Source organism: Neofelis nebulosa, chromosome 3, assembly GCF_028018385.1.
Source record: "Neofelis nebulosa isolate mNeoNeb1 chromosome 3, mNeoNeb1.pri, whole genome shotgun sequence".
Taxonomy (NCBI): domain Eukaryota; kingdom Metazoa; phylum Chordata; class Mammalia; order Carnivora; family Felidae; genus Neofelis; species Neofelis nebulosa.
Genome location: NC_080784.1, coordinates 33,582,501 through 33,605,939, shown reverse-complemented (window position 1 = coordinate 33,605,939; position 23,439 = coordinate 33,582,501). Strand labels below are relative to the sequence as shown.

The 23,439-nt window shown below is 43.4% G+C and overlaps 1 protein-coding gene and 1 long non-coding RNA gene across 5 annotated transcripts in view; both read left to right on the top strand.

Annotated features, from left to right (window-relative positions):
- DOCK5 (dedicator of cytokinesis 5) overlaps positions 1-23,439 on the top strand; it is a 221,546-nt gene that overhangs the window by 107,066 nt on the left and 91,041 nt on the right. For 3 of the 4 annotated variants that reach the window (XM_058720274.1, XM_058720273.1, XM_058720276.1), the window contains exons 9-16: positions 876-957; positions 3,871-4,000; positions 6,814-6,886; positions 10,899-11,041; positions 13,632-13,757; positions 18,385-18,509; positions 20,071-20,169; positions 21,924-21,996. In XM_058720274.1, the coding sequence (XP_058576257.1) occupies positions 876-957; positions 3,871-4,000; positions 6,814-6,886; positions 10,899-11,041; positions 13,632-13,757; positions 18,385-18,509; positions 20,071-20,169; positions 21,924-21,996 (851 nt within the window). The remainder of the gene's footprint in view (positions 1-875; positions 958-3,870; positions 4,001-6,813; positions 6,887-10,898; positions 11,042-13,631; positions 13,758-18,384; positions 18,510-20,070; positions 20,170-21,923; positions 21,997-23,439) is intronic. The other variant, XM_058720275.1, reaches the window with a different exon arrangement.
- The window catches only part of LOC131506583 (uncharacterized), a 1,833-nt gene continuing 1,588 nt past the window's right edge, over positions 23,195-23,439 (top strand). The window contains exon 1 of the long non-coding RNA XR_009259048.1: positions 23,195-23,439. This exon is cut by the window's right edge and continues 954 nt beyond it. This is a non-coding gene — a long non-coding RNA (uncharacterized LOC131506583).

Genomic DNA, 23,439 nt, shown 5'->3' with positions numbered 1-23,439 from the left:
GGATTTTAGGGCAGTGAAACTATTCCACATGACACTGTAATGGTGAATGCGTGTTATCATACATGTGTCCAAATCCGTAGAACGCACAGCACCAAGAGTGAACCCTAAGGTAAACTAGGGACTCTGCGTGGTAATGACCTATCGGTATCGGTCCATCAATTGTGACCGATGTGCCACTGTGCTGGGGGATGCTGATAGTGGGCGAGGCTGTGCATGGGTGGGGGCAGGGCTATATGGGAACTCTGTACCTTCCACTCAACTTCGTTGTCAACCTAAAACTCCTCTAAAAAATAAAGTCTGTTTAAAGAAAAAAAAAAAAGCGCGTTTTAAAAAGACTGTAGAGAATAATAGGCTTTGTTTGACCCTACAGTCACGCTGCTACTTGGCTGAGCGGCTAAGAAAACCGATTTAGTTTTTGACTAGATGGTTAAAAGTAGTTACTGACAAATCGTTCATTTGTGCAGTAGAAATTTTATCTGAGTGGGGTGGCGTGAGTTCCAGGGGATGGATTGGGAATGATTATTTTGAAATTATATTCCTGATTCCGCAAAGCGGAAACCGTCATACGAAGAATTTGAGTTGAAAGAAAGACCCCAGACAGCGTCTGGGAGAACGTGCTGTCTGTCTGTGCCCGTCCTGAGCAGCGTCTGTCTCGGGTCCACCCTGGGTGTGCCTCTGAGCGCTGGGCTGCGGCCCCTGCCCTTGTCCAAAACCAGGGGACCAGGGAGTGGCCACCTGTGCGCTTATTTTCACACTTGCCCCATAAATTCAACAGAGCTTGTTTGGGCCTTCCTTTCACCCTGTTAAGTCTATACCGAGGGTAGCCCCATCCCCAGTTAGCTCTTCGTTAAGGATATTTTTTTTTCCTTCCCCAGTGAGAATTACCTAATTCGTTGGGGCAGTAATGGGATGCCCAAGGAAATAGAGAAGCTTAATAACCTTCAAGCAGTTTTTACTGTAAGTGCGACCTTAAGTTTAATAATTTTCTGTGCTGACGATGTTAGCAGATGCTCATGGTGAGTATATGGAAAACATCAGAAATGAAAAGAAGGCAAGAAAAATCATCATGATCCCCCTAGCAGGAATAACCGCTCATTGATTTCGGAGATATTTATCGAGCACCTGTTAGATGCCAGGCACTGATCTGGGCACTGGACATATAGCAATAAACACATCAGAAAAAACATCCCTGGGGCGCCTGGGTGGCTCAGTCAATTAAGCTTCCGACTCTTGATTTCATCTCAGGTTGTGATCTTGCGGTTGTGAGATCCAACTCTGTGTCAGGCTCTGCATGGAGTAGAGCCTTCTTGAGATTCTCTCTCTCTCTCTCTCTCTCTCTCTCTCTCTCTCTCTCTCTCTCTCTCCCTCCCTCCCTCCCTCCCTCCCTCTCCCCCCCCCCCCCCCCGTCTCTCTCCCTATCCCCTCTGTCCCTCCCTGCCTGTGCTCACTTGCTCTCTTTCTCTCTCAAAAATAAATACACTTTAGAAAAAGAAAAAAAAGAAAAAGCATCTCTGGCCTCAAGGAGCTTTTGTCCAAAAGGGGAAGACAGTAAGAAACAGTGATCAAACACATGAGTAAATTGTATAGAATGTTAGGGGTCATAAGTATTTTTCGGGGGGGGGGGTTGTTGGGAGCTTTGGGCCTGGGGAAGTGATCCTTTTTAAATAGGCGGGCCAGGGCAGACCTTCCTGAAAAGGGGCCATTTGAGCAAGAACATGAAGTTGACGAGAGTGAGCAATGCTGATGAAGAGCTTTGCAGACCGGGGTTACAGCTCCAGCAAAGGCGCAATCTCTATTTTTTGGTTTGTTCCTCTTTCAATGGCCTTTCCCCTGTATTTCTCCTCTTCTCCAAGGTAGGAGGAGCGGTGCTCTCTCTGGGTCAAGAGCAAGAAAATTTATCGGGTCATAGAGCTGAGACATGGTGACTCTTTCTCCTGGGTTAGAACTTTCTAGGGGTTCTCTCACTTTTTTATGACATCAGTGCTTGAAATGCCCCGGAGCCGCTGCCACCTGCTCTGAGAGGTGTTGGTGGGCAGGCTTCTCCAGCTCCCATTAGGCCTAAAGGGGATACACTCTCCTTTCCTGCCTTCTTTCCTTAAGCCCATGCACATATATGTTATCTCCCTGTTCTCTTACCACTCTATGGCAAGGAAAATAGAGTCTAAGGTAAAGTGCCAAAGGAAGCAATAGGAAGGAGCAGTGGACCCAGTACAGTCTAGTCATTCATTCATTCATTCATTCATTCTTATTAGTATTTATTCCTTCTGTTAACATCTCATTTTCACGACGAGCACGGTGCGATGACTGCTCGTGAGCTGACCCACCTATATCTTTACCATCTGGTAATCAAAGACAGAAGAAGAGCTTAAACTCTTCCCGAAACCTCCCTTCCTCAATTCTAAGATATGTGGATTTTCCCCTAAAATCAAAAAGCGTTTATCGGTCATTGGGTACATTGAAAAAACATCGAGGAAAAAAAAAGGAATTATTGAGCTTTTGGTCCATCTTCTAATCAATGACATTTTAGAAAAGCTGCATTTTATCCTGTTTCTCCCACACCCCTCCCGGTTACGATCTTCTTGGATGTAAATTTCATGTCCAGCTTTTTCAGTGAAATAAAATGTGGTGACCACGTCCTTGATCATTAAACAGTCTTCCAAAACTTCTTTTACAAAGGATTGCACATCATTAAATAATTGCAGTGTGCCCCAATTTATGTAACTAGTCACCTGGAGTCTTTATCTTTCTATTAACAGAAGCCTCACAAAACTTAGAATAGAAATTCAGGGTTGATGCCATCATTGGTATATATCCCCCTATTTTGGAGACCTCAGTTAACTCAGTTACAGAGGACGGATTCGGAATGATTATTTAGAAAGTAATTCTTGATTCAGTAAAGAGGCCTTGGACAGCTGTTTCATGAAAAGAATTTGAGCTGCAATTAAAATATCTCTGATGTTAAAGAGAATGAGCTATGTGGGCTCATTCACGGATTTACTCACCCATCCTTGAGAATACAAACAAGTATAGAACACGAGCCGCAAAAAAACCGAGACATCCACACATCTTCCATTGATCAACATACACCAAGAAGCTCTCCGTGAATACCTCTCAAAAAGCAGATGAATGATTACAGAAACCAGCACATGTAAATTTCTGTGTTATAGCTGCCTCGCAGGATTATTTGGAAGATGAAATGAAATAACACCGGCATGTGTAGATACCCAGTAAATGTCAGCGTCACGCAAGCTTTCATTTCATCTGACACTGAAGTGCAGCCTGTGCTCAGCTCTGTCCTGGCAGAATATAAAGTAGCAATGACACGTGTCCCGATTTTTTTTTTTAATGTTTTTTATTTATTTTTGGGACAGAGAGACACAGAGCATGAACGGGGGAGGGGCAGAGAGAGAGGGAGACACAGAATCGGAAACAGGCTCCAGGCTCCGAGCTGTCAGCACAGAGCCCGATGCGGGGCTTGAACCCACGGACCGCGAGATCGTGACCTGGCTGAAGTCGGACGCTTAACCGACTGCGCCACCCAGGCGCCCCAAGGTGTCCCGATTTTTAAGTACCCTGCTTAAATTGATAAACTAGAGACTTTAGACTGAATGTGATCTTTTTTTTTTTCTCGATATGAAGTAGGAACTGAGAAATCAAAAAAAAAAAAAAAAAAATCCCTTCCTTTTTGGAATACGGGCTCCGATGCCCTGGTAGTTCTTGAGTGGGTATGGAGAAGGGAAGGCTCGTTCTCCTTTTCCAGGATTAGGAAATGGGCTCTGAATGGTGTTCTGTTGTAGAGTGAAAAGAGAAACAAAGGTGACGACGGGTGATGCCGCCTGATCTCCTCTTGCTTGGTCTCTGCCCCTTTAGGACCTCAGTAGCACAGACCTCATCCGGCCCCGCATCAGCCTCGTGTGCCAGATTGTCCGGGTGGGCCACATGGAGCTGAAGGAGGGCAAAAAGCATACCTGTGGGCTCCGAAGACCTTTTGGAGTAGCAGGTACAGAAAGTCCCAGAGACCTGTAAAGGGTGCAGCCACTGTGAAAAAACGGCACGGCAGGGCCTCCAACAATTAAGCATAGCACTTATGATCCAGGAATCCCGCTTCTGGGTGTCTACCCGAAGGAATTGGAAGCGGAGGGTCTCAAGACATTTGTACACATGGGTTTAGAGCAACATTATTCACAATAAGCCAAAAGGTGGAAGCAACTCCAGCGCTCATGGATGGATAAATGGGTAAACAAAATGTGGTACGTACATAGAGTGGAATAGCGCTCAGCCTTGCAAAGGAAGGAAATTCTGACCCAGGCTACAACATGGATGAACCATAGGGATGTCGTATAAAGTGAAATAAGCCCATCACACAAAAAGAGAAATACTGTATGATCCTACTCATGTGAAGTAGGTCAGAATCGTAGAAACGTAAAATAGAATGGGGGTTGCCAGGGGCTGGGGGGGGAGGGAGGGGAGATGGGGGGGAGTTGGTGTGTACTGGGGAGCGAGTTTCAGGTGGGGAACATGAAAAAACTCTGGAGATGGACGGCGTTGTCAGCACCACACGAGTGTGAATGTGCTTCCCGCCGCTAAACTGGGCTTTGAAGAGTAGTTAGAACAGCAGATGTGACGTTATGCATATTTTACCCCCCCCACACACACACAGTTAAAGATAGGAGGGTGGGGAACCCCAGGGACCGTGCAAGATGAATTTGGTTGTCAATGTTAGTATCGGACACACAGCATTCACTCCCTCGGCTACCAATTATCTTTTCTTGGGTCCTGTGTCGTCACCTAGACCTAGACCTAGACCTAGACCCCGCCTCCTTTGTTTCTTCTTCAGTGCCCAGCACCATGCCTTGCACACAGTAGGACCTTAGGAAAGCCTCAGTTGTGACCACCGGTGTTGCCCTGCCTGTGGGCTACGTATTGATTTTGGTCCAGTAAAACTCTCCCTGGAAAGTGGTTTGCCTGTGTGGGAGACTCACTCATCAAAGGCAACATTGTGTTGCTGACTGCTTTCAAAGAGGGTCCTTGGCTTAAATCAAACCCCGCAACCTTCCAAGAGGCCCTGCGTTTTGTTCTGTAGTTTGTTAAATGAAGGAAATACATTCCTGGTCGTACGCGGACGTTTTGCTCCCTGAGACGTTTTGAAAGCTGTCGATGAAATGCCGTAATTCTCCTGGAACAAATGTCCAGAAAATGCCACCAGGATTGACCTGGTGGGTTTATGGATAACGAGGCGGCCTCTGTATCCCATGAGACTGGATGTCGTCATCTCTTGACCAGCCTTGCGCTGCACCTGCTGTCAGGGTCTGCTGGTCTGTGAAGAGGGCACAGCATTACTCCTGATAGAGAGTTAAAGTGAAATCTGAGAAAAGGCAAGGAGCCCTGGCCTAGCACTATTTAGCCATCTAGATGGCAATCTCCCGAACTAAGGATTTAAGGCATGTTCGAGGTCATTGTCGTTCCAAATGGGCCACAGAGATTTGAAAATCAAGCTTGAGGCTTGTGCTTGCTTTTCTGTTTCAGGGTGTGTGCGTGTGCGTGTGCGTGTGCGTGCGTGTGTGTGTGTGTGTGTGTGTGTGTGTGTGTGTGTGTATGCACGCATGCGCGTAAATGTAAGGTGAGAACAGTAGTAATTTACTCTGAGACTCGATGCCAAGAGGTTTGGGATAACTATGTGATGGCCTTGACAAAGAACTGCCTCTGGAAGGGGGTGTGCCAGACACAGATTTTTCAGTATTTTGTTTTTGTGTACAGTGTTTGCAGGGGTCTGTTAAGGACTGACAGCAAGTTGATGGCATGGCCCGCTTTTACCGCAGCCTTTCACCAATACTGTTACTTCCCGAGCCTAACACATTGTCATCCAGGTTGCTTTGAGAAGGCGTTTCCTTCCTTATACCTCGTTTTTCAAATGAGAAAGGTCTCGTGTCTCAGTACTTCTTTTAATCTCCAAACAGGTTATCTGGGGAGTGGATTGTGAACGTGCGCTTTATGGCCAGATTGTAATCCATTAACCAAGGGATCGCCTCTTGGCTGCGGGTCCTGCCTGGTTTGAGCAGCTGTAGAGTGGTCCGCTCATCAGTTCTCCGGGCAGCAAGGCTTTGTTAGCTTAAGTGATTTGGCCAGGTAGTAATCGCAGTTGGGTTCATACCCTGGCTTTACCACTTACGACTTCCGACCTAGGGCAAGTTACGTACCTTTCCTGTGCTCGGTTTCCTCATCTCTTAAAGGAGGGGCATAAAGTATCTGCATAAATAAGAAAATATATACAATAGGCTTAGAACAGTGCTTTATCAGTTACTCTTCTTGTGCACAAAGAAGCAAATCACCATATGATCTTCTGTTCTATGCTGCTGGTGCCCTTGGCTTCCCTTTGTTTACATGGAAACCAGGTGCGACCACGTCAAGGCCAAGAGACAGGTGACCACTTCAAGTCATGAGTTTCTCAGGTCTTCATTCTGTTGACACTCCCGACGACACTCTGTGTTCCCCGTGCCTGGGAATGCAGGCTTACCAACAAGTAATCCACCGGTTTAAATTTCTCCAGAACTGAGCGCTGGGTCTCATAGAAATTTCAAAAGCGGGTAATCTGCAGGATTGAGCGGAGCAAATCTAAACGCCTGCACGAGCTCCTGATGAATGAATTGTTCTGCAGGGTGGGTGCTGGGAATGATCGTTGGCAAAGACAGAAGTGTCCCTGCTCTGTATCTCTCTCTCTCTCGGCCTATGTTTGCAGATACTGTAATTTTCCATTGTAACGTACTGAAGCCTGAAGCAATTAAGTTCTTTAATTAAGTTTTATCTTTTTCCTAGTGATGGATATTACTGATATTATACATGGGAAGGTGGATGATGAAGAAAAGCAGCATTTTATCCCCTTTCAGCAGTAAGTACTGTGGCATTTATCCCGGGTGACTTGAGACCTGGAATAGTTCTTTGAATGATCTGTTAACACACAAGCAGGTGCTAGGAACCATTGCTCAGTTACAAAAGCAAAAGTCTCAAGCTGGGAGATTGCGAGATAGAAGCTGACAGAAGACTTTATTCAAGGTCCTTTATGTTGGGGTCACACGTAAGAGGGTAAACCTAACTTTCCCGATTCTGCAGACAAGACCTTTGGAATATAAGGGGCAAATCTCTATCTGCACTAGAAACCCGAGAACGGTGCCATTTAAGCGTCAGGAAGGCCGAAGTATATTTGTACTTTGTCGTGTGGGACGAGCGTCCTGGAATACAAGACATCATGTAGGACAGCACAGGGCTTCTCTTGAGGTCTTGTCAGAGTGCAGAGCATGGTCTGGTAGGTGTGGAGGCTGCATCTGACAAGCTTCTGGGTGCTTCTACCAGGCTGGAGACCAGGAAGGTAAAAGGCTGACCAACGCCTGGGCTCCTGCTGGCGAGGGAGAGCCAGCCTGGGAGTACATGGAAGGATTCCCCGGAGAGCTCCACTGAGGCCTCCAGACCGAGCTTCACGAGCTGGAGCCCTGGGTGGGCCACTGGGGAGCTGTTGGTCAGCAAAGGTCAACCCCCATCCATGACTCCGAAGAAGTATACGTGCGGACACCATTCCTGGCTCTAGCAGTCGTGGCTGCCTTGCCCCAGGTGCGGGCAGTGGTGGCCTGAATGAGGCCACGGACGATGCTGGAACTGACCCCTAACAGGGCAGTCGTGTCAGTGAGGGAAGGTGACTGTCTCAGCCAGCCTACAGCTGCCAGAGCAGGTCAGCGGAACAACTGAGAATTCTGGAAACCGGCCCAAAGACGTTTGAGTTAATATATGATTTTTTTAAAAAATAACAGTGCAGATCCATGGAGAAGTATGAACTACGCAGAAAGGAATTGTTTGACAAAATTAGCTCACCATTTATTAAGCTGAAGTCAGAACCTTGTCTCACATCTTGTGCCGGATGATTAAACTTAGAAGTGTAAGAACTCAAATCTCAAAATATACAGGGAAATAGAAGTTTTATGTAATAGTGCCTTTTATGAATCAGACTCCAGAGATTTGACCAAAAAAAAAAAAATTTTTTTTGATAGGTTAAACCACTCCCAAATTTTAAATAACTTATATACAGAATAACATTTAGTAAAATCTTTGCAATGTGTATGAAAAAGAATGAGTATTGTTAATATATAAAGAATTAATAGTAGTAATTCATAAGGATATCAACAGAAAAGAATATATGTGTGTATATATAGACACACAAATATGTACACATACACACACAGAAAGAAACGGCCTATAAATTCCTGGAGAATCAATGAAATGCAAAATAAACAAGGCAGTTTGGTACTGGGTTTGATCGAGTTTTAAAAATATATATAATATCCAGAGTTTGGGTGGAAGGAGATATGCAGTACTTATAAGAATATAAATTGTTATAGGGGCGCCTGGGTGGCTCAGTCAGTTAGGCGGCCAACTTTAGCTCAGGTCATGATCTCGCGGTCCGTGAGTTCTAGCCCCGCGTCGGGCTCAGTGCTGACAACTCAGAGCCTGGAGCCTGCTTCATATTCTGTGTCTCCCTCTCTCTGACCCTCCCCCGTTCATGCTCTGTCTCTCCCTGTCTCAAAAATAAATAAACGTTAAAAAAAATTAAAAAAAAAAAAAGAATATAAATTGTTACAGTGCATTAAAAGCCAAAGCCTCAAAATTTAGGTATTTCAAAGAATATACTCCATAATTAACAGTGGTTATTTCTTTTTTTTTTTAATTTTTTTTTTTTTTAACGTTTATTCATTTTTTGAGACAGAAAGAGACAGAGCATGAACGGGGGAGGGTCAGAGAGAGGGAGACACAGAATCTGAAACAGGCTCCAGGCTCTGAGCTGTCAGCACGGAGCCCGACACGGGGCTCGAACTCACGGACCGCGAGATCATGACCTGAGCCGAAGTTGGCCGCTTAACCGACTGAGCCACCCAGGCGCCCCAACAGTGGTTGTTTCTTTTGAGTTAACCAAAGGTGATTTTGTCCCATTTGTGTTTAACTCTGTGCTTCTATTTCTTCCCACAAAAATTACGTATTGTATGTAATTTTATTTAAAGTATAAAAATCTTTATCTTTCAGTTTAAGGCCCACCACTTTGGACCAGTTTCTAAATATAACAGTACCAATAGCTCATGCTAAGAAGCACCTCCTTCATCCAGAGGCTGCTATTAATACTTTTTAAAACATGCACTTATCTCGTATCTTACCACATATATACTGACGCTCCAAGAATGTGGTGAGGTGAATACTTTATGTAGCTTCATGCTAATATGAATTATGAGCTAACTTTCAAATTCATGAATGCTGATCCCACGATAATTATATACATACGTGTTCAAGTATATTAAATAATATACTAAATGTAATAAATATATCAAATATAATTTTTATGAAGACATTAAGTGTATCAATATGTTAAATCAAATATATGAATATACCTTCAACATTAATGAGTAAATGTTAAATAATATATAGAAAAAATATGAATATATATTTGAATATATTAAAACATGTATTTTACGTATGATAAATATAAACAGCTCGCATGTCCACAGATGTTCCTGTTATATCCACCCATATGTAGATATGACGTATTTACCAAGGTTACCGCGTATCACTATTATATATGCATTATGTCTTATGTGCGTGTTATATATGAGCATATACATTACATAATAGCAGCATGTATGCACGTGAAAGTTATTCTGTATGTTTGTTTCACTTCTGAGGTGGGTTTCTTCCTCTGGTTATGTGCCTCCCTGCCTAATTTCTGAGCCAGTTCCCATCCGGGAGCCACGTTGAAACAGCGAGCCCTGAAATGGCCTTCACTGTATAATAATATGCGCTTTGAGTTTCTGAGGAACCCAGACCTAATTTGATTACCACTCATTGTGCAGTCAGCAGCCACTGTAAAGCATTCCGGGATGCAAATCACAGTCTCCGGTGCTTGAACTCCTAAGATTTATGGCAAATGCTTTCATAACTTATCTCAAAAGCTTTATAGCATGTTATATTAGGGGAGTCTCCTATACGTCTGCTGCCAGTTCATCAAAGAGAAAGCCCTTTGAAAGCACCCACGCGGATCATAGCCACCTCGCTTTTCAGTGAGATACTGCTGTATGTTTCCCTGCAGCTATCAGGGTCCAGAACAGAGCCCCGCAGAGAACGCTGGCCTGGGTATGGGCAAGAGAAGAAAACCACAGCAGAGAGAGAGAGACTCTTGTACTGTACCGGGCTGACCTGTAGTTCCGGAGAGTGCCCGGGCTGTCAGCAGGGGCTGGATTTGGCTCTTGGATCACCCTGTATGAGCCACAGCCCGATGGGATCATTAAAGTGAAACTTGTTTGCTGCTGGCTGTGCCACTGTAACTCCAAATATAGTTTGTCATCACATGAGAATCTGAGAACGTTCTCCAAAAGCTGCGTGCATACTGCTCCTGTATGTTAAGTGTTGGCACCGGAGGGAGGCCTCGGGAGGCATATGGTCTTGGCCCATCTCCTCACAGATGAGGAGCCTGAGGCCCAGTTAGATGGAACCAGACCTGGGGGCCAGGTCTCCTGCCTCGTCCCCGTTTCTTCTTCGATTCCATTACATCAGCCTCTCCCGGCTCAGAAAGAGCATTAGGCACTGCCTCTGATTTTGTTAACATTTGCCCATCAGTTTGGTTTTGTTGTTGTTGTTGTTCTTGGGGGATTTGTTTTTCCTTTTTCCACTGGGGGCCCGTCTTAGGCACCAACGTCATCTTGGAAATGACCAAGCTGGGCACCCAAAGGAAAAATACAGGAAAGAGTCTTCAAGTTAGGTATGTCCAGTGTTTATAGTTGCAGATTGTTCCCATAGGACCCACCGTATCTGAAGCTGTTGCTACAGAAACTTCCGCTTTTTACCTACCCTCTCATTTCTGACTTTCCCAGAATTGCGATGGAAACCTATATCCGGCAGAGGCAGCTAATCATGTCGCCCCTGATAACATCCCATGTGATTGGGGAGAATGAGCCACTCACTTCAGTCTTGAATAAAGTGATAGCAGCGAAGGAAGTGAATCACAAAGGACAAGGTACAGCAGCCCTACGTACTAAGCTGGGAGTGGGCATTCGAGTTGAGCCCTTGGACTCCTGCCCTTTTGCGATATCTTTCTCTGATACAAAACAGCCCCTGCTGGGTGGGGATCGCTCACCTCAGCTTCCTGCTAAAGGCTTTTAACGCTGAAGAGCACAGAGGATGCATCCAGCGCCGAATCGGATCACAGCTATATTTTGTAAATTGTGTGAAGCAAATTTTTATCCCGTGAGTCTTTGCTCAGTTTTGTCTGCCCCACAATCCCAGTGCTGACTCTAAGGTAAATGCACAAAGTGAAGGAGGTTTGGGGAAAGTTATGTTCCACCCTGTGAATGTTTATCCCGTTACGTGACCTAAAAAGTAAGAGGGAAGAGACCAAAGTAATACAAATGAACAGATAATAATATGGAATAACGGGCCAGCTAGCCAAACATTTGATTGTTTTTAGAGCTTCCATTTATCATTCTTGTTGACACAGTTTTAGCTAAGAAATTCTCCTGGAAACTGCATTTTAAATTCAAATAATGAGAAAAACTAGTTAAAATTTCAAATTTCAAATACCAAGGTGGAGATGATTTGGGGATAATTTTGAAGATGGGGTCCTTTTTTTTTTTTTTTTTTTTTTTTAACCACCCTGTGACTGTCTTCCGAAACGGAGGCAGTCAGGAAACACACTAATCATTATTTTCAGCATATTTAGTTTTCCATGTATTCACAGTTGTTCTGGGTGGGAAAGACATGTGAGGAATCATTAAGGAATCTGAAAACAAGTAATAAGATATATTTCTGTTGTTTTGGAACTCATCAGTGGGTGTTAATTAGCACAGTGCCTGCTGTGTGACCCGATATTTAAAAATCTGTACCTGTTTGAAAGGTGAAAAGTAAACTTCCGTAGTTCCCTTGCATTTAAACAAAAAATTACTTGGGACACCTGGATGGCTTAGTTGGTTAGGCATCCAACTCTTGATTTCGACTCAGGTCATGATCTTGCAGTTGTGAGATCGAGCCCTGGGTCGGACTCTGCGCTAACAGCACAGAACCTGCCTGGGATACTTTCTCTCTCCCTCTGCCCCTCTCCCCCAGTCATGCTCTCTTTCTCTAAAATTAAAAAAAAAAAAAAAAAATTAAAAGTGAATTACGTAGGCTTCCCTACGTTCTTTTGAGTTTTCTTTCTCAGTTTTTATGAAGATAACAATGTCTCTCTTTTATTTTTTTTAACATTTTATTTATTTTTGAGGGACAGAGAGAGAGACAGAGTGTGAGCAGGAGAGGGGCAGAGAGGGAGACATAGAATCCCAAGCAGGCTCCAGGCTCTGAGCTGTCAGCCCAGACCCCGACGCGGGGCTCGAACCCACGAACCGTGAGATCATGACCTGAGCCGAAATCAAGAGTTGGGCATTTGGGGCACCTGGGTGGCTCAGTCAGTTAAGCATCCAACTCTTGATTTGCGTTCAGGTCATGATCCCATGGTTCACGGGTTCGGGCCCTGCATCGGGCTCTGCGCTGACAATGCAGAGTCGGCTTGAGATTTTCTCTGTCTCTCTCTGTCTCTCTCTCTCTCTCTCTCTCTCTCTCTCTCTGCCCCTTCACTTCCCCCCTCTTGAAATAAATAAGTAAACCTTAAAAAATTAAAAAAAAAAAAAAAGAGTTGGGGGCTTAACTGCCTGAGCCACCCAGGCACCCCTCGCTTCTTTATAAATACCCAAACTTTCCATTTCTATATAGATTGTTTTGTTCTGTATGATTTCTTCATTTGTCTCTATTCTTAGAAAAGAGGTTCATTTTACTTCCTTATTATATTAGGAATTTAGTTTAATGAAAATGGGAGGTGACAGATTTGTTTGATTCTCTTTTAAGTGGAAGTGAATTATTCCAGCATATTTATAAAATCGTTGCTGCTTTTTTTCAGGATTTTTATGCATCTTTTTTTTTTTAATTTTTTTTTTAACGTTTATTTATTTTTGAGACAGAGAGAGACAGAGCATGAACGGGGGAGGGTCAGAGAGAGAGGGAGGCACAGAATCTGAAACAGGCTCCAGGCTCTGAGCAGTCAGCACAGAGCCCGAAGCGGGGCTCGAACTCACGGACAGTGAGATCGTGACCTGAGCCGAAGTCGGACGCTTAACTGACTGAGCCACCCAGGCGCCCCAGGATTTTTATGCATCTTTACTATATATGCATCTACTATATATACAACTACTATCTACTATGTATATATATATACACTGTATATATACTGTATATTTTAGTACTTAATCTAATTGTTTCCAGTGATTTAAATACCTTTTCTGCCATTAATACCACACTTTACTACAGCTCTATCTGTATTTTGGTATCTGATTGGGGATATCTTTACCCGTGCTCCTTCCCCCAGAGCATCTGTTCACACCTCTGTCCAATTCTCGAGGAAGTCATGTGATTTTGATGGGAGTGCCGTTAAAATTATAAGTTAACTGGGGGAGAATTTACATTTTTCTAAGAAAGTGTCTGTACATTCCTAGGACACGTGTATTTTTCTCAGCTTTTCTCTGTGGGTTTATGGTACAGATCATAAAGGGCACCAAAGTTTATGCTTTATTTCTTTCAAGGGCTTTGGATATCTTTGAAGCTGTTGCCAGGTGACCTCACACAGGTTCAGAAGAATTTTTCACATCTGGTGGATAGATCAACTGCAATCGCCCGAAAAATGGGCTTTCCCGAAATAATACTTCCAGGTAAAAAGCTTTGGCTTGATTCACCTGTGCTGCCTCCTCTGTTACTTCTAACAGGACGGCGAAGGCAACATAAGATCCCGCGTGACATTTCGTTACTGCGTCCAACGGTGTCGAGACAGTGCGAAGTACATGTAGGGTTGCAGTGCCTTGTACCAACCTACCCAGTGCACAAGCCCGAGATAATGCTTCGAAACGTAACTCGGAATTTTCTGTTCCCTCTCTTCCTTTATGTTCCACATAAGCCCCTCTGAAATTCTCCCTGACTTCCCCGTTAAGGAGAGCTAATGAGGGGCGCCTGGGTGGCGCAGTCGGTTAAGCGTCCGACTTCAGCCAGGTCACGATCTCGCGGTCCGTGAGTTCGAGCCCCGCGTCAGGCTCTGGGCTGATGGCTCGGAGCCTGGAGCCTGTTTCCGATTCTGTGTCTCCCTCTCTCTCTGCCCCTCCCCCGTTCATGCTCTGTCTCTCTCTGTCCCAAAAATAAAAAAAAAATCTTAAAAAAAAAAAAGGAGAGCTAATGAAAGCATAGGTCCTTCGCCCCCAGCGTGATCGGCTTCATCGCGTGGACCTTTCTCAAAAGGATGACGTTCAGCCTTGTGGGCTGCTTGCCAGGGAACGGCAGCGAGGTACCTGCTCAGCCCCGACTCCGCGAGGCCCTTTGCCCCATTTGCTTAAGCTCCAACTGTGTGCTTGGCTCTCCCCGTACTTGTGGTGACAAGAATGTAAACATTCTGCGGTTTTCTTACTTGAGTTTCGTCTTTTTTGACACCACATATGGGTGAGATCTACATATGTGTTCTCTTGAATTCACTGACTGAAGCCATTTATTTCTGAATCTTTACAGTCATAAGGGGAAATCAGCGCAAGGACCTTAATATAAGATCTTTATATATATATCCGTATAGGTATTCTCCGCACGCTGATCTCCATTCTGCAAAAGTGTTTTGTCTTCTTGTTTAAAAAAAAAAAAAAAAGCAGCTTTGGTAATACTCCTCTCACTGAACGCCCTGTTACTCCTGCAGCAAGAGCAAAGTCTGAAACAATGCAATGGAGTTTATTTGGGGGACAAGATGAATTTGTCTTTGAAATCTGGCTGGGAAGATTCTTGTCTCCTCTTTTTTTTTTTTTTAGTTTTTTTTTTTTAACGTTTATTTGTTTTTGAGACAGAGAGAGACAGAGCATGAACGGGGGAGGGAGAGGGAGACACAGAATCTGAAACAGGATCCAGGCTCTGAACTGTCAGCATGGAGCCTGATGTGGGGCTCGAACTCACAGACCGTGAGATCGTGACCTGAGCCGAAGTCGGACGCTCAACCGACTGAGCCACGCAGGCGCCCCACTTGTCTCCTCTTTCTAACCAGTGGGATTGCTTCCTGACTGCCAGGGCTATAATAGACTTCAAAAAATCATCCAGGATAATGGCCACCAGACGCTGGTCTTTGGATCAAGCTCGTCAGGATCACCTGCTACAGGTTCCCAGCATTTTCCAGACTCTGATTCAGTTTGTAAGGCCCGGGCTCCCCAGGTGATCCTGGTGACCGGCCAGGGTTGAGAAACGGAGGTCTAGACCCAAGTCCCCCACCTTGCGTCTCCTCATCTCCGTTTGGACAACCCGACTCTCCCCTCCAGCTATGGCGCCCCTCTCTGCCCTCATCTTCCCAGCCAGGTTCTTGGAAGCGGTTACGTACTCTCTATCCCTGGTTCTGCGTCTGCCGGTCACCCTTCCCCGGCACCCCCCGTCCTGTCCAGAGTGGCTGTCATTAGAGTCACCAAAGATTGCAGTGTCATTAAACCCGGTGGATATGTTTTTAGCCTACTGATTGTCTCTGGTGTTCTTAGCAGCATGTGACATTGTCTGCCGCTCCCTGTTGAAATGTTCCACCCTTCTCGTCAGAGACCCGCACTCTCCTCTTTTTCTCCATTCCCCTTTGCTGCCTTGTCATCTTCTGTTTTGCCTTTCAATGTTAAGAGCTCCTCAGTATTTGGTCCTTATGTCCCGGATTAGTTTGCTTGGGCCGCCATAATGAAGTACCACAGGCTGGGTGGCGAAAGCCTCAGACGTGTACTGTCTCACAGCTCTGGAGGCTGCACGTCCGAGATCAAGGGGTCAGCAGGGTGGGTTTCAATCCTGAGGCCTCCCTGCTTGGCTTGGAGATGACCGTCTTCTCACTGTGTCCCCACATGGTCACCCCTGGGGGCTCTGTGTTGTGTGCTGATCTCATAAGGACACAAGTCCTGTTGGATTAGTGCCCACCATGTGACCTCCTTTTACCTTAATCACCTCTTTAAGGGGCTGACTCCAAATACAGTCACATTCGGAGGTGCTAGAGGCGAGGGCTTCGGCGTATGTATTGGGGGGAGCAGTTCAGTCCGTGACAGGTATCTTTTCCTTCTCATACCTCCATTTTCTTCCCATGTGATCTCATCCACTCATTTTGCCTCTGTGGATTCGTTGCCTCCGAATTCGTACCTCTGGCCTCAAGACTGCTTCTTTGAACTCCGGCCCCATAGACCCAACTACTTCCTGCCTCAGGACTTCCGTAGACACTGCTCCTACCCGGCTGGATCACTCTCCGCTCTTTAACTGGCTAGTTCTTCCTCACAGTTCCCACTTGGGCCTTGCAGTCGTTTGCATGTAGACTGGCTCTTCTGTTGTGTTTTATCCAAGAGAATGGCACCCTCATCCACCCAGTTGCGCCAACGAGAAGCCTGAGACTCTCTCTTGAACCTCCCTTTTCCTTTATACCTCACGCAAAATTAGTGGCCAAGACTTTCCAGTCTTACCTTTGAAAGACCTCTCAAATCCACCCCCTTCTCCCTGTCTCCATTGCCACTTCCTTAGTTGTAGCTACTGCCATCAGTTCCCTGGGCCACCATATGTTTGGATAACAATCCTATGTCCACTGCCTCCGGACCTTTGCACATGTTACTTGCTCTTCCCTTTTACTCTCCTCCCTCCAACATCCGTTCAGAGGAAAGATTTCCACACCTTCCAGACACAGTTGGGACTTAGTGTTATACCTTCATAGAGGCTGGCCTTTTCTTTCCTTTGTAGTGATGCATTTCATCATGTGGTTATCTGATCATGCTTCTCTCCCCCACTAGACTGGAGGCTGTGTGAGAGCGAGGCTGGCGCATGGCTCACCACCGTCTCCCAAACGCTTAGCACAGCGCTTGCCACGGAGCAGGTGCCCGGTCGGTTTTTCAAATGAATAAATGAATAGCATCTCATCCGATGATACCGTAATTTATTCAGCCAGCTGTCGATTGTTGGAAATTGAGGATTTTCCAGGTTTTCACTTTTGGAAACAGCACCACAGTGAAGATCCTTACAGACTTCTAAGATTTGTTTGCTCACATTCTCAATACTTTGGGATAAATATTACCAGTGAGCTTGCTTTGTCAGTTCAGGCTTTTAACACAAATTGTCACTTTCTCTACCGACACGGTGTGCACCATGAGGATTTCAAAGTGTGAAGGATGAATTAGCCCCCATTCCTTCACCTTAACCAACTGTGGGCAATACCTTCCTTTCTTCTAAGCAGATAAGAGATGAAAATGAAAAGTGCTCCAAATGTGCACCCCCCCATTTTCTTCTAGGGCTGGAAGGTTTCATTTTTTTATACTGGAGGGCAGTTTAATATTAGTATAGATTTTAGACTGATTGAGCAACACCTAGTCTTCCCGGTCAGAAACTTGATACACCTTTCATTCATTCTAGGTTTTGTTCAAGCATCTCAAGAATATTTAATTTGTTTTCGCTGTGGGGGCTCTTCACTTGGTAATTAACTAATTTTTTAAAATGTTGTGCTGGGTAACCAAGAAGACGCCAAGCAGAAATTTTTCTGATAGTGTAAAAATAGTGACACTTATTGAATAATGACACTTAAAAATAATGACACTTATTAACTAATGATTTAAATAAGTGTATTCTACAGGCTTTTAGGAATAGTGTCTATCTCATCAAGAGTATTATATGGATTAAATAAATGATTGCCTAGAAGACACTCTGAACAGTGCCCAGGGACATAGTGAGCAGCCAATAAATACTAGCCTTCCTTATGATCAGATGTGTTAAAATAACAAACTTCAAGGCATTATTGAAAAAAACTACCCCGCTGTAACCTCAAAATACATTGTGTGCTTATTATTAGACAGCAGTGGTTAAGAAAGAGAACGAAGGATGGCCATTAAAAAGAGTTCATTAAAAGAAAATGAATTTAAAAAAAAAGAATTTTTAATTAATTAATTAAAAAAAAATTCAAATCCAAATCAGTTAACATAGTGTAATAATGGTTTCAGGAGTAGAATTTAGTGATTCATCCCTTACATACAACACGCAGTGCTCACTCATCCCAACCCGTGCCCTCTTTAATGCCCCTCACCCATTTAGCCCCCCAAAAAGAGTTCATTTTCAAACACGGCATTTCAAAGCCACTTTGGTAGGTATGGAAAGGTGGGATGAGGGAAGCTGAATAGGGCAATACATGTAAAAACTTCTGCGATATGAATGGCTCTCTATAAAGTCAGAAAGCTTCATAGTTTATTTGTATTTTATATCTCCTTACATCCTGAAAGTTACAAGTGACTTCTGTCAGCACCGCTCATAGGATGGGTTGTGCCGTTGCAGGCGATGTACGGAATGATATTTATGTCACCCTGATCCACGGCGAGTTTGACAAAGGGAAAAAGAAGACACCGAAGAACGTGGAGGTGACCATGTCTGTGTACGACGAGGAGGGCAAACTCTTAGAGGTATGGGGGACTGCGCCGAAATCCTGCTCCCATCACACACTTCTTTACAACAACGGCGGGCTTTGACCTGACGTGGCTTGTTCTCCACAGGAACGTGCATTTGGCTTTTCATAAGGAAAAAATAGGAAACCTGTTAAATTTGTGATTAGCAATGGCCGACTTTACTGATAAACCCACGTAGACTCTTCTTTTCGTTGTTTCTCCTGTTCTAAGAAGTGCCTCAAGCCGCTAATGGTTTCAGGTGTATGCTTTTGCTCCAGAAGTTCTATATCGTTTCCAAGGTATACGGCCACTTTCAAGCCTGGTAGGTTCCTGTGGGGCTTGAGCGAAGGCCCAGAAGGCCCTGAAGGACACATTCCTCTATGGAGTAGAGAGTACTGTGTTAGAGGGGCTAACAGTGCGGTGGGGCCCTGGTACAGGGATGACTTATGTGTGCTGTTGATGGGGCCCTTGAGCCCCATGACTTCAGGTGCACAGCTTCTCCTGACTGCTCACTTCACAGCTTTGCTAACCAGCTCAGAAAGTGCCCCCTTTGAGGCCTGGCTCTACTGAACCAAGTGGCTCATTACTAGGAGACAGAGAGCCCTGAGTTTTAGTGAACACGCTGTACCTGCACAGCAGGTCCTTAAAGCAGAGCGTAGACAGGACCTCACACACCGGCGTGTCTGCACCCGTGCCATAGCTCTTAGTCACTCTCGCTGCGCCTCTGCTCCCTGGGAGGGGAGTGGAGGGAAGGAGAAGGTATGGCTGCAGAGGAGAAGGCAATAAACGTTGCAGCAAAGAGCAGTGTTAGGATGGTGTTGGGTGCCTTAGTGACGACCACAGTTATATACCTAGACCCTCAAAGAAAGTGGTAGAAACTCATCCTTACCCTAGCCTTCAGCCCCCAGATGTCATCGGCTGATATGTGCCTACATAAGGCGTGTGCTGGCCACATGGAGGATAGAGGGCTCACGCATGGTTCATTTCCTAGAAAAAATTATCTCCCTTTAGTATTTACCCCCAAAATACAAAAACATGGATCCAAAGGGATGTATGCACCCCTGTGTTTATGGCAGCATTATTTACAATAGCCAAATTAAGGAAACGGCCCAAGTGTCCGCTGACTGACGAATGGGTGAAGAAGATACGGCATATATATACGACGGAGTATCATTCAGCCGTTAAAAAGAATGAGATCTTGGCCATTTGCAGCCACATGGATGGAGCTAGAGAGTATAAGGCGAAGGAAAATAAGTCAGTGAGAGAAAGACAAATACCATATGATTTCACTCATGTGTGGAATTTAGGAAACAAAACAAACGAGCCAAGGGGGAAAAAAGGAGAGTGACAAACCAAGAAACACCTTCTTAACCATAGAGAACAAACCAGAAGGGATACGGGTGGGGGATGGATGACGTAGGTGATGGGGATTAAGAGTAGACGTATCATGCGCACTGAGTATTGTGTAGAAGTGTTGAATCACTGTTGTGCACCTGAAACTAATAGAACACCATGTTAACTCTGCCGGAATTAAAATGAAAACATTCTCCCCTTTTCATTTTTTTCGTTCCATCCAAAGAAAGCCATTCATCCTGGTGCTGGATATGAAGGCATTTCAGAGTACAAATCAGTGGTCTATTACCAAGTCAAGCAGCCCTCTTGGTATGAGACCGTCAAGGTGAGACGCGCCATTTGTAATCTCTAGCATACATGAGACCTTCTTTAGGTGCCTTTCTTCTTTTTACCCACAAATCAGGTCTTCTGTATCCTACAGTTTTAGATAGGTTGCCTGCGGTGTCCTATGAGAAATGAATCGATGCGATTCTGTACGAAGAGTATCTGTAACCCTGGATTCTTAAATAACATTCTTACTGATAAATGGGTAGGAATTTGACTGGGGAAGCTTGTAGTCGTAATGATGTAACAGGCTGCCAAGATGGTCCAACACCAAATGGAAATTTTCACTCTCTGTAAGCCGTTGCCTAACATCTTTTTTCTTCTTGGCCTCTGACCAAGTTTTCTGGGCCTCTTCTCAATTTAAATATGTGTATTACAAATTCCCAAGTGCTTTTCAGATAAGTCATCTCCTGTGAGTCGCCTAATAGCCCTCTGGCTGAAACAAGCACTGTTGCAACACCCTTTCTGATTAGACTTAAAAATGCCAGGTGACTTTCCAAGATCCTGTAACTGCTTAGTGTCCAAACCTAAATTGGAGCCCACTTCTTTTGAATCCCAGGCTCCATCAGGTCTTTCGGATTGTCAAAGTCTTATGAGGTCTCCATAGAAAACTCAAAAGGAAAAAAAAACTGCACTAACATCTCAATTCAGAAGTAACCATTTTCCACAGTTTTATATCATTCATTTGTTTTGGGTTGTGGTGTTTATAACAGGTTTATAGTGTGCTTTTTATTTAAAAAATTTTTTTTAATGTTTATTTATTTAAGAGGGAGGGAGGGACAGAGCATGAATGGGGAAGGGGCAGAGAGAGAGGGAGACACAGAATCAGAAGCAGGCTCCAGGCTCTGAGCTGTCAGCACAGAGCCCGGCGTGGGGTTCAAACCCACAAGCCGCGAGATCATGACCTGAGCTGAAGTTGGACGCTCAACTAACTGAGCCACCCAGGTGCCCCTATACTGTGGTTTTTAAAACTACTTATCTCAAGGGGCACCCGGGTGGCTGAGTAGGTTAAACGTCTGACTCTTGGTTTCGGCTCAGGTCATGATCTCATGGTTCGTGGGTTCGAGCCCTGCCTTGGGCTCCACACTGAGGTTGAGATTCTCTCCTCTCTCCACCCCTCCCTCACTTGCGTGCTTGCTCTCTCTCTCAAAATAAATAAACTTAAAAAAAAAAAAACAAAACTACTTATCTTGAGGCATTGAAAGTTCTTTAGAAATGGATTTCTAGATACTTACATAATGTTCCATTATATAATCATGCCATAATTTATTTAACTATTTGCCATAAATTCTCTGCTCTTTTTATGGCCGTGTACTTCTCTTTTCCCCGTCCCCTCTATATATGTAAACAGCAAAAGACTCCTTGTCCCCAGCATTTTACCTTTTCCTTCTGTTACAGGCCCTAATTATTACCATATCAGTATACACCTTGCAGGCTGGAAGTTCCTGTATAGACCCCAAGTACTGATCTTTTTCCTCTGAAGTATTTCCTCTTTCATACTTGAGAAAGTTCAAGAAACTTGTAATATCCCCATTCTCAGAACCCACAATAGGCAGCGAAGATGATTTCTCTTGAAATTTTTCGAAGTTTTGAATATAACTAAATCTGCGTTGAATGGAAGCTTCCTCCAAATCTTACTCTATAGGAATTAGTGCTGCAATCAGACACTAAAAATGAGCCTGATTTTTAAAAACGAGCCATGAGTGCAACACATTATGTACATGTAAACTGGAAGTTTTTTTTATTATTATGCAGGTATCCATTGCTATAGAAGAGGTTACTCGCTGCCATATAAGATTTACCTTCCGACACAGATCATCTCAGGAATGTAAGTGTCAGAAGCTCTAAAATGTGTTTCTGTTGAAATATACATATAGTATACGTGTGTGTGTGTGTGTGTGTGTGTGTGTATGAAATGTATTTCTGTTGAAATATACATATACGTATATATATATTTACACATATATGTATACGTATACGTATATTTACTATTTACAACATACAATTTACAATAGGAAATATACGTATACATATACGTATATTTACATATATACATATACGTATATTTACTATTTACAATATACAATTTACAATAGGAAATATACGTATACGTATATTTACATATATATATGTATACGTCTATTTACTATTTACAATATACAATTTACAATAGTAAATATACGTATACGTATATTTACATATATATATGTATACGTCTATTTACTATTTACAATATACAATTTACAATAGTAAATAGACGTATACGTATATACGTATATTTACATAGATATACGTATACGTATACGTCTATTTACTATTTACAATATACAATTTACAATAGTAAATATACGTATACGTATATTTACATATATATATGTATACGTCTATTTACTATTTACAATATACAATTTACAATAGTAAATATACGTATACGTATACGTATATTTACATAGATATACGTATACGTATACGTATATTTACAATATACAATTTACAATAGTAAATATACGTATACGTATACATATATTTACATAGATATACGTATACGTATATTTACTATTTACAATATACAATTTACAACAGTAGATATACGTATACGCATACGTATATTTACATATATATACGTATACGTATACATATATTTACTATTTACAATATACAATTTACAACAGTAGATATACGTATACATATACGTATATTTACATGTATATACGTATACGTAAACGTATATTTACAATATACAATTTACAACAGTAGATATACGTATACATATACGTATATTTACATAGATATACGTATACATATATTTACTATTTACAATATACAATTTACAATAGTCGATATACGTATACGTATATTTACATATATATACGTATATGTATATTTACTATTGCTTAACAACACTTTTGTGGTTCTGGTGCGCGAAGTCCTTGGAAACTAGGACTTTACTTCAGTCAGGATTACTTCATTACTTCATTACTTCATTACATTACTTTACATTACATTACATTACTTCATTACATTACTTCAGTCAGGATTCACTTGTGCTAAGGAAATCAGAAAAATGGACTTTTCTGGGCTTCCAAGATGTGTGTTTATCGTTCTATATAAGAAGGTCCCCAAAATGTGTTCTGTGAATACTGAGGTTCTGTATCATGCTAATAGATGCTCTATGGCAAAAAGGGTTTCCCAGTCAAATGGGAACAGGAAATGCTGTATATTCTATCTCTGCCTTAGACGTTCACAGTGTATGTTGCCATATTGCTGAGAA